The 12107-nt window shown below is 38.5% G+C and overlaps 1 protein-coding gene across 2 annotated transcripts in view; it reads left to right on the top strand.

The window, feature by feature from the left end:
• srpx (sushi-repeat containing protein X-linked) overlaps positions 1 to 12107 on the top strand; it is an 81375-nt gene that overhangs the window by 26043 nt on the left and 43225 nt on the right. For both annotated transcript variants that reach the window (XM_059968238.1, XM_059968239.1), the window contains 2 exons: positions 6787 to 6858; positions 10206 to 10397. In XM_059968238.1, coding sequence (XP_059824221.1) covers positions 6787 to 6858; positions 10206 to 10397 — 264 coding nt within the window. The remainder of the gene's footprint in view (positions 1 to 6786; positions 6859 to 10205; positions 10398 to 12107) is intronic.

Raw genomic sequence — 12107 nt, 5'->3', positions numbered from 1 at the left:
CCCATTGATGATTTGTACTTTAGCCCAGAAGTTTTGACACTTGAGCGCAGACTGTCTTGCTGCAAAGCTGAAGTTGAAAATGGGCTGCACAGTACTGTGGCTAGGAAAGCAGCTGGCTCAGTGCCAGGAACAGAGGTTCAATCCTGACTCCAGTACTTTGTGTTTCAAGCTTGCACATTCTCCCTTTGACTATGTGGCTGCTGCATCTTAGTGCTCCAGTTTCTTCCCACGTTCTGTAGACATGCACGTTGACAAGTTATTCGGCCCTGAGCCCTTGTAAATTGTTCCTAGTGTGTACCTGGGTGATAGAATTGGTGGTAGGGGGAGTAGTTTGTGAGAATGTATTAGAATAAATGTGAGATTAATATAGGATCAGTGTAAATGTATGGATGATGGTCAATGTCTTATGAGCCTCCTGCATACATCTCAATGCTCTATGGAAAATATATTAGACTGTAGTTCACACTCAGTGTGGGGCTGTTCATATCCACAACTACTTCATGAAATAAACACAAAATGTGTTTCAATGATCTGAATGTGCTGGAGGAATCTTGTTCCTGGTGGCGAGACCTTGTGATGTGATAAGGTTTTCAATAACATATTCATCGAGTATGGAGCAAACGTCTCCCACAAAAATTTGGAACAAAGCTTTGATGTACAAGAAATCTTGCTCCATGTGTGATAGATATTCATTGTTCTGGGTAAGGGATGCTTTTCTATTTTGCCAAACTCAGCTTTCTATACACAGCAGCAGACACTTTTAAAGATCAAATCCTTGTTTTTGAGTAGGTTAAACTTTCAAACAGTATTCTTTGTTTAGCTTGTTGTAAATAGGAGCCCGTCTTCTGTTCTTAATGTAAATGGAAAACCATAATCAGTTTGAAGCTAAAACGACAGCTTTGCAAAAAGCACTGGCTGTAGAGCCACAGACTTGCTGACCCACAGCACCCAGGTTAACTGCTGAAAAGCTGCAGTATAAGGCAACAGGTTATTTAATTTGGCTTGTTTCAAAACGGGTGAGTTGTTGAGTTCAAGGAAGCTTGCAGACCAGATTGATATTATCACTTAGCATATCAAATAGCTGATCTGTTAATAGTTGGAAGGTTTGTGTGCTCAAAAAATGTCTGCTTCACAGAATTAATTGTGGGTATCTGGAGCCTCTGTCTCCATGCTTTTAGTCCACTTGTGTTAAAAGCTATCTGAAAAACTGTCATGTGTGAAGTCACCTAAGTAGCAGAGAAACAGTATAAATGTATAGAGCAGTCAGGGCTTATTAGGAATGGTCCAGCAACATCAAGAAGAATGACAGGAACATGGGGCAAACTAGAATCCATTCTTCTGCATTTGGTTCATCTACAACTTGTGGGTATATATTTTTAGCTTGTATGAGGGGTGATTGATAAGTTTGTGGCCCAAGGTAGAAGGAGTCAATTTTAGAAAACCTAGCACAGTTATTTTTTCAATGTAGCCTCCTCCTACATTTACACACTTAGTCCAGTGGTCGTGGAGCATATGGATCTTGGACCTCCAGAAAGTGTCCACAGCAGGGGTGATCGATAAGTTCATGGCCTAAGATAGAAGGAGATGAGTTATACAGCTCTCATTGCATGCGCATACAGTTCAACTGTTTGAGTGATTATGCAGAAAGTTTGAAGTTAGTAACGCACCAGTTAGTAACTCATCGGGGTGATTGATAAGTTCGTGACCTAAGGTAGGAGGAGATGCTGAATGGCAACTCCTGTGACACTGTTGGTGCCGAGCTGTATCGGTTTCTGTCATTCCTTTGGATTCATCAGCTGTGTGGAAAGGGGGAGCATAAGCTTGCTCTTCGTTTCATACTGCCCCGGCTTGCGTATCCCACAAACAGCTGGATACACCATCCATGGACAAGCCTGACCAACAGAGGGCCTTCAGCCATTGGAATCTGGTGAAGCACTCCGTGCACTTGCAAGATGTTGATGTGGATTTCCCATTGTAATTTGTAGAAAATGGTTTCCACATGGAGTGCCAGGAAAATCTGAAGGTTGCAGAAACTTCTGGCAACAGTTTGGAAATCCCTAAATTGTTGACAGTTCCTTGGGAAAGTGTTGCTAGTTGTACCGAATCTTCCCTCATAAAATCCAAACTCTGTCGTTTTTAGTGTCTCACTCAGCAGCCAAGTGAAAGCAATTTGTTTGGATTGAGCGAATCTACAATAAATCAGATGTGATTGGAGCATCAGTATCTTGCTTTTTGTCACATATTTTTGTATTGTTTAACAGGCTGTTGATCTGATTTATATATAAAAAAGCTTTTCCTCTATGGATCTTTAATTCCATTCAGATATGTGTTATAATCAAATATTTGCCAGAATGATACTGTTAGCATTTGGCTGAATGCCTCTTTTTCAGAATAGTGCCTCTTCACTATTGCACCTATATTTGCAACTGGCAGGGATTGAAGAACAGTTGTCTATACAAGACGCGTATGGATTTAATAAAAGATGACAACCAGAATTTATTTTTCAGTAGCGAGCTGCCATTACTTAAGCAGAGGAAATGCAAAGTTTAATGAATGGCTGTCTCTACAATTTTAAACACCTTCTCTGAGTTATGAGCTTAGAAGTATGCATTCTCAACAATGTTATTAATGTTCCCTTAACACAATTTTCTGGTCATCCCTTTTGACGATGGTAACTTTGAAACTGAAAGACTGTTTTATCCCTAGGCAAAGTTCAATTGGCTGTTATCAGCTGTTCCCCCAAATTCCCACTTGTTTCTCTGCTAAAGTTTGTGCTGATCCCAACTCCTGCAAAAAAACAGGTTGTGAATCATGCTTGGCAGGAATTGAGTCCAAACTATGTTTCTCCTCCCGTTTGTCTCCACCCAATTCAATATATCACTGATATACCGTTAAGCTACGCTGTGTGTGAGGAATGAGCTTGTAACTTGTTTTCATACATTCTCCCCCCTCCTTCCTACCTCTGCCACTCGATTGCAACATTATTATCCCGTTTGTTTGTTGCAAGAACATGTTAACTAGTCTAGATCAGGCATGGGCAAACTACGGCCCGGGTGCCATATGCAGTTAAGCTTTTTAATCCGGCCCGCAGAACTTGATGAAATTATATTAATAAACCTTGTTAACGTTTTTCCCCCACAATTCTGGCGTTTTCCCAATAGATGACGCACTCTATATACATTTGTGGCGACCCATTTCCTGGCACATCCGAACCGGCTCACAATTAGCCAGCGTTCCGGCTAAGGGAGATAGCCTGCGGGGATTTGCGAGCACAGAGCTTTGGAGCCTCTTCGACTGCAGTTACCGACTCCGTGTCATAATTTTAGCGCTGCATGTAGCACACCGCTACACATTGACCTTTGAGGTGCGGCGTATTACTCCACATTTGCGCTTTACTCTTTGTTCGGCTCGACCTAATTGTGTGAACAGGCGTTCAGCGTCATGAACATCAACAAAGCCAGCCACAGATCCAAGTTAACTGACCAACACCTCAGATCCATCCTGAGAATTGCCACAACAAAACTAAATCCAGACTTTGATGTGCTGGCTAAAAAGGGAGACCAACAACACTGTTCCCACTGAAATTAAAAATAAGTTTCTTCATTGTGTTATGTAAAAAATGCATTTGAAAATATTTTTTTCAATAAGCCTTACATGTTACATGTCATTTCTGTTAAGTGATGGACATGAGTAGTGCGCAGGTGCACGTACGTTCTCAAAATAAAAAATGCGCTCCAGATCAAATAACACGCTCCGCATACTGGCGTGCTGTCACTGTTCTATCCTTGTGCTGGTCGTTGTTGAGTTTTGGCACAGGGCACAATTGAATAAGAAGGAACAGGACAAGTAGACCTGCATCTCCTACCGTTTTTGAAATAAAGACAGTCAGGAGGAGAGTGATGATGATAATATCTTGAAGGATAACAGAATTTTCAGTGCTTTAAAATAATAACTTACTATTAAAAAAAACTATTTTATTCATTTAATTTTCAGTGTTTTAAAAGTCATTTCAATAAATAGCTAAATACCATGGGACTTCAAAGACAGATATTCTGTTGTAATGCATTTGTTCATTTTCAATTGAAATTAAAGCACACGTTTTCTACATATCCCATGATATTTTATTTTCTCTTATGAGGTGTATTACCAAAACACTCGTCCATCTGCTCCTGGTCCGGCCCCCCTGTCAAATTTTAGAACCCTTTGTGGCCCACAAGTCAAAATGTTTGCCCACCCCTGGTCTAGATAGATTGATCCCAAAGGAAGTTACAATGTCACAGTAGCATTACAAGGGCACAGATATACAAATATTAGGAGAGATTGCTTAAGTTTTGAGTGATAGATGATGAACCACTATCAGATTAAGGTACGTTCGTGGGAGAACTTCTGAGTTTATCAGCATTTTGAAGCACTGTGGAATGCTTTTCATTCAAGCAGTGTTCCTATCAATAACATTTCTAAAGGTTTTAGGGAATGAATTCAGATCTGCTTGAGCCAGGATTGCTCCTTCCAGTATTTCTTTCAGTTCTCAACCTGTTTCAAAACTTTGTTATGGTTATTTGTGGGATATTGGGTATCAAGCATGGTTACTTTTTATGTATGAAGACACAACTTTATTATGAGTTCATCAAAATGCATTCTTAAATGATACTCTTATACCGATCTAAACAACTTCCTATGACTGCTCATTCCACACGCTCTCTACTCTCAGCATGCAGAAGTTGCCCCTTGGGTCCCTTTTAAATTTTTCTCCTCTCACCCTAAATCTATGCCCCTTTGTTGTGGAAATTATAGGAAATGCAACCTCCCCCTCCCACTCCCAATGTGGAGTTACTTGTGTTTTGATGTGTATTTATCAATTAAAAAGATGATAAAATATTACATGCTAAATCACAATTAATCCTTGACTGTTTACAAAAGTACTTACTACTTCAGTGTGAATTGCCCAACAAATTATTTTGCTTTGTTTAGCTACTGGGTATTTATTCAGGTAAACCTAATATGGCAGATTTACTATTGGTATGGATTTTGCTGTAATGGCTTAAAGTGATATTAACTCACCAACGCTGCACAAAGTGATGTTGCATGTAGGAATAAGTAAGCTGTTATTTGTATAATAAATTACAATCGCTGTCACATCACCTTTCTGAAAGTGAAATGTTAATTATGGTTTATCTCATTTGTTCTGAAGAAATTGTTCCACAGTTTTTTATTTTGTCTTTTTATGCCCTATTACACTGGACAACAATTTTTTTGAAAGTGTTGCTTCCTCAGTAATTTTTTTTGAATAATAGAAATCTTGAAGCTGAACACAAGTAGAATTTCAGACTACTTGTATCAGGTAGGAAGATGAAGAAACACAAAATTAACTTTTATTGAAATAATGCAATTAATGGCATAATAGTTTTGACACTTTGCAGTAGTTCAATTAAGCTAAAAATGTTTTGTTGACGATTTTCATTTACAGTATACTCCATGTCTGAGGCTTCTTACTTAGTCCAACAATAATCAGCCAGCATTGATCGATTCCAGTTGGCTTGATACCACTTCTCTATGACCGCAATATTCTGGTGAAACCTTTCACCGTGCTCGTCACTGACAGCGCCAGGGAAGGAGTCTAAATGGGAATGCAGAAAATGAGTCCTTCGTGACATGTTTCACTTCATGGTTTTGTATGCTTGAAGCATGCTTTCATCCAGCTGCATGTAGTTTGGTGCTCTGTAGTTGCCATGAAAATTTTTTACAACAACTTCCTTGAATGCCTTCCATATGATTTTCTCTGGTCCCACTCAAAACTCCTCAAATTACCTGTCATTGATGACCTATTTGATTAGTGGACCAACAAAATGCCTTCCTTAATTTTGTCATCAGCTATTCTGACTTGAATTATGAATTAAAATAACAAATACTGGTGATTTTTCAAAAATGATAAACATATTAGAATGAGAATGGGAAGTAAAATTAAAATGGGTGACCACTGGGAGATCCCACTTTTTCTGGTTGGTGGAGTGTAGGTGCCCGGCGAAGCTTCTCCCAATCTGTCGTGCCTCACCAATATAGAGGAGGCCAAAGTGGGAGCAGCAGACACAGTATATGACCCCAACAGACTCACAGGTGTAGTGTCACCTCACTTGGAAGGGCTGTTTAGGGTCCTGAATGGTGGTGAGGGAGGAGGTGTAGGGGCAGGGGTCGCACTTGTTCTGTTTGCAAGGATAAGTGCCAGGAGGGAGATCACTGGGGAGGGACAAATGGACAAGGGAGTCACGTAGGGAGTGATCCCTGCGTCAAGCAGAAAGTCGGGGGGAGGGAAAGATGTGCTTGTGGTGGGATTCCTTTGGAGATGGCATGTTAGGGAGAATGATGTGCTGGACGTGGAGGCCGGTGGGGTGGTAGGTGTGGACAAGAGGAAGCCTATCCCTGGTAGGGTGGTGGGAGGTTGGGATAAGAGCAGATGTGTGTGAAATGGAAGAGATGCAGTTGAGGGCAGCGTTGATGGTGGAGGAAGGGAAGCCCCTTTCTTTGACATCTCCTTTGTTCTAGAAAGAAAAGTCTCATCCTGAGAGCAGATACAGTGGAGATGGAGGAATTGAGAGAAGGGGATAGCCTGTTTTACACCGTATCTCTAAAATTAAAAAAAATTGTACTTCAGAGGTCATTTATTTGACATAAATGGCCCGACAACATGAAAGGGACTGTATAAATACTAACTGCATCTTTTGCTGACAACATGCTTACTATTTCCAACAAGATTGCTTTGTCCAGTTTTAGTTTCTCTTTTTGTTGTAGGATCTGGATACACACCAGTAGAAGATGATGAAGAGATGTATGCAAATGAAGCACGTTACTCTAGATATGAAGGTGAATGGTTTATTGACATGTTAATATGTAACTGTTGAAAGGAGTTAAGTCCTTTTTCAGTTCATCAATCATTCCAGTAATGATGCATCTACTTGTGTTGTGCTGCTGTCAGAACTGAAAATCTCATTAGAAATCAGAAAAAAAACATTTAATTTCATATTATGTCCCATATAATATTCTTTTTCTTGCCATGCTTAATGGGGGATCATAGAAAATATTTAGCCACAAGTTCTTATCTCCCCTTTTAACATGACATGAGACCCCAGACCACTTGAAACTATCCATTGGAAGTATTGTTTTTAATATATTAAGTCTAGTAGAGAAACTTGTATTTCAATCAACAGAAATCCCCTGTTGTGAAGCAAAAGAATAGGGTTAGTTCCAAAAATCATGGAAAAGACATGGCCTACTATCAGTTAGGTTGTTGATAAGCTTAGGAATACTGTTTTGTCAGTAATATATATGCAAGATTTATAATGAAATGATAAATGTCTCTGCTGCCATATAAGATGGCGTAACTTAATGTCATGAAAATGATCTAAATGTGTACTGACATATCAAAGAAATTATGGTATGTCCATAATTCAATATTTGTCAGAATTAGGCCTCCAATATGAAAATATTTGTTGTAATTATTTGCTAAAGTAAGTATACTTATATTTAAAAATTAACATTAAAATGATATATAATGAAGCATATAATTACCCTTAAAATATGTATAAAAGTTGTTCATCTTTTTCAATGTACATGTGACAAATAAAACTAATAAATCTCAAAATGCTGAAGCAATAATCCTCTGCAAAAATGATTTATAGAAATAAATATTAAAACATATTTCAAATTCTATGAACTTGCTGGAAATAATTATAAACTTGTAAGTTAAAATATATCAGATGTCAGTAATAATCTCTGTCAATTTGGACTTTTGACATCAGTTGTTGAAATAACGATATGGACTGCAAACATTGCTGTTATGATTGTGTTAACATTGCTGGGGAACAGAGACAATGTTTTAACAACAAATCGATTGTAACATGGCCATTCAATCAGTGATTGATTTGCTTTGCAGAATTAATTTTGCAGGCTTGATGCTGTGTAATACTGCTGTAGTATTTGCTTTGGAATGCTTTCTTACCTTAGGGAGTTCATCAATTAGCGTTTGAACACGTGGCAATTTTGTAATCAACAATTTATAATGTTGATAAGGTTCAAATGCTTCTCTAACACAAATATAATTGCTATGGAACCTAGTTTAATCTAGTAGCACTGGTGGAGGGAATTAATGGCCACTGTGCTGATAGTTTCTTCCCAGATAGGTTAACATTCTCCCACGCATGCTGTTGCTTGCCTTCCATTTGCTCTTGCCAGGTTGTTGGGTGATGTATCCAAATCTCATAAAAGTAATTTTTGTGCATGATCTACCCCCATCATGGACACTGCCTGAATTCTGGAACACAGTAAGTATTAAAGTAATTTCTTTTTGTGTGGAAAATCTACTTAATTCAACTCAGTAAGTGATGTGATACCTGAATTAAAGAAGACTTGTTTAAGTGTGGGGCGAAAGAACAAGTTTGCATTTCAAGAGTGCACAACGAAGAGGAACTGTAGCAACATTTGATTAAGTTGAATATTATGCATGAAGGTACAGATTCATTTGTGCAAGTGAAGTATGCCATACTTTGGAATTAAATCTATATTTTGAAAGCAGTTATCCAGTTGAGGCATTGAGTGAACAATATTAAGAAAAGTCTATTATCTCTTCTAAAGGTTCTCTGTAAAATTCTGAGCCCAGTATTTGCCAGGGGTGGGGATTTTAGTATAAGAATTGTGGTATGAATTTTATTTCTTCCATTAATCTAGTGGAAAAATTACTGTAGGTACAGATTTAGTTTTGGCATCTGGACCATGGTAACTGATGGAACTGATGGTTTATTTTTCTACCGGTGGAATTTTGGTAAAACTGAGAGGAATACCCTGAAATAAGATTAAGTTGCATGCAGAAGGAGAAACAAAAAAAGGAAATATTGTGTTAAGAAAAAAAGGATTTAAAAACACTGTCTTAAATTTTATAAACCACCATTTAATTCCTGTAGAAATTAAACTCACTATTCTTATTGAAAGCATTCTGGGCTGGATTAGCAGTGCAGGAACATAAATATTACTATTAATGCAATTTAATTTGTCATATTTTTGAAAAACCAGTGTTAACTTTTTTTTGCATCAGTAATTTCTGAAACTTTTGGAAGGATTAATGTCTAGATCTTGTTTTTGCAAGAGTAGATTTGTGGGCATTCAGATAGCCTATAAATTTGTGAGATCTCAACATATTTATTCTATTTAAAATGTTGCTGTTTAATTTCTATGCCTTATTCATGGCATGCACTTTTAGCAGGGTTAAACTTTGCTGAAAAATCTGCTGATCATGATAATAAATTGATGGGCCTTGAAAAATGTTCACTGTTCTCATGGAAGATGACTTTTAGAGTTCATTGTGGGATTTGGTCAGGTTAGGCAATGCCAGAGTTTATTACCCATTTCCAATTGGGTTCCTCGGGATGGTGGGATTCTTGAATCACTGCAGTATTAACAGTGGTGCTGCACCAGCAGCAAGGGGTTTTTGGGTTTAGGTTCATAGATGAAGAAGAATTGATGATATTGTATGAGGTTAAATGGGTTTGTATCTGTTTGGAGCCTATGCCACTTAGCACAATGATAATGTCAGATGACATACTAGAGATGATTCTTAAACTAAAATTCTGTTTGTACAAGGAATATGAGATGATTACTCCTGCCAAAACTGTAATTGACAACTGTTTCTTTCATAACAAATTGGTGAGGGTAAGGTCATGTTCATGATTGTCTGTGTTGCTTTCACCTTGAAATGGTGTGTCAGATCAGTGACTTTCATTAGGAATGCCCTCAACAGTTCGAATGTCTCCGAAACATTCACTCACTTTTTCACTCCACAGATGTTGCCTGACCTGGTGAGTATTTCCAGCAATTTAGTTTTTATTTTCAATTTCCAATGTATAAAGATTCATGTTTTGAAAAATAGAGAATAAGTGACAAGAAGAGTATGAGTCTTCAAAGTAAAGAAATAAAAAAAAAGTTTCATACTGGTTCTTTCCTACAGGCTGAGGTTGAACGTGGTTTACAAATTGAATATGTTCGGGAACAGTCACTGACAACTGTGCAGATATCCTATTTAGCCAAGTGTTGTGGAACTGCTAACATCATTTACTTCTGCAGTAAACAGTGGGTTATCCAAAGCAAGCTAAGCTTGCTGAAATGTTACCTATCTGGAGCAGAGACAATTTGTACAATGACTTTTTTTTTGCTATTTACAGATATTCCACGGTGTGCTCCTCTAAAGATCAAAAATGGTTATATAAGGTGCAAAACCCCACTAGGTGTACCATACCAAAATGCACAGGGAACAGTGTGTGATGTTTCTTGCCGACAGGGATATGAAATTCATGGACCTAGCCGTATCCATTGCCTTTCAAGCAAACGCTGGTCACAGACAGTTATTTGCAGAGGTAGGTAATTTCAAGAGCATTTGGTTTTACTGGAAGGGAGTAATGCAGTGAGTGAAGATGAAGGTGCACAGATTACTCCCATGACATCACATAGGAGATGGTAGATAGCATGTGCACATTATCATGATGTTTGATGATATATTTTGTAAACCATCAGATCTCTTCCTCTGCATTTCTTTTATGACAATCGTAAACAACGAGAATGACAGAAAGAAACTACATGGCTCTCCTGAGTTGTGTTAGCTCCTGCAGGAAAGTCTCATCAGTCTATTTGTTCTTCCTTAATTTCCCTGAACTGCTTTAACTTGTTCTTCCTTGTGAGCCTATCAACCCCTGTTGGGCTTTTTCATGGTATTAACCTACACTAAATGTATCTTTGGGATGTAGGTGGAAACCGGAGAAACCAGGGAAAACCACAGTGCAAACTGGGCGTGCACAGCATGCAGTAAAGGGCTGTTTCTGTTTGGGTGCCAGCGTTCCACGGGGTCGATGTTGGAACTGCTTACTTCCCCATTATATAGCAGTGATTTGGATGACTCAGAATTTAAAGATGTCCTTTAAGAACAAGGATGAGGAATTTGTTGAGGCTGACAGTGGTAAATCTGTGGAATTCATGGCCACAATTGCCTAGCTGTTGCATATATTTAAAGCGGAGGTTGATAAGTTCTTGATTACTAAAGATATTCTGGTTCTGAGGAGCAGGCAGGAGAATGGGGCTGAGAAGGATAATAGAATTGGAATAGCAAAGCAGACTCAATGAGTTGAATAGCCTAATTCTGCTCCCATGTCTCATGATCAATATTGACTCTGGGTCTGGGAGAAGTAAGGCAGAAAGACTGGCTGCAACACCACCATCCTTTCTGATTCACTTAATGCCACGTGTTCTTAAATTTTGACTGGATGCAACATTTGAAATGACTGCAATTCTTTAATTCAGCACATTTTGAAAACCCATAATGCTAAACCAACTGAGTCAGATTATGTACCATTTTAAAAAGTGAGATTTTGAGATAATTATTGATGTAATCACTGGAGACGAGTAAAACACTTATCCAAGCATTTAGGTTGTGGCAGCAACTCTGTTGTTTTTGATGCACAGTCAATATTTGTCATATGGAAATTCCAGACGATGCAAAGAAATGTAACACTGACAAGTAATGTTCAGGAAGCAGGGAGTCTGCAGAGAGATTTAGACAGCTTACAAGTATGGGCAAAGAAGTGTCAGATGGATTACAGTGTAGGGAAGTGGATGTTCAGGCACTTTGATAGAAGGAATAAAGGCATTGACTTTTTTCGAAACAGGGAGAAAATTCAAAAATCAGAAGTGCAAAGGGATTTGGGAGTCTTGTGCAGGATTCCCTAAAGGTTAACTTGCAGACTGAATGGATATTAAGGAAGGCAAATGCAATGTTATCATTCATTTCGAGAGGATCAGAATATAAAAACAAGGATGTAATGCTGAGGTTTTATAAGGCACTTGGAGTATTGTGAGCAGTTTTGGGCCCCTTATCTATCAAAGGATGTGCTGGCAATGGAGAGAGTCCAGAGAAGTTCAGGAGAATGATTCTGGAATAAAAGGGTTAAAAGGGCTGATATGTGAGGATGATTTGATGGCTCTGGGCCTGTATTCATTGAAGTTTAGAAGAATAGTGGGGGGGGGGGGGGGCGCTTGCTCGGTGGAATAGTGAAAGGCCTAGGAAAAAGTGGATC

Source organism: Hypanus sabinus, chromosome 4 (genome assembly GCF_030144855.1).
Source record: "Hypanus sabinus isolate sHypSab1 chromosome 4, sHypSab1.hap1, whole genome shotgun sequence".
Lineage (NCBI taxonomy): Eukaryota > Metazoa > Chordata > Chondrichthyes > Myliobatiformes > Dasyatidae > Hypanus > Hypanus sabinus.
Note: the sequence above shows the minus strand (reverse complement) of the source record. Positions and strands in the feature narration are given on the sequence as shown.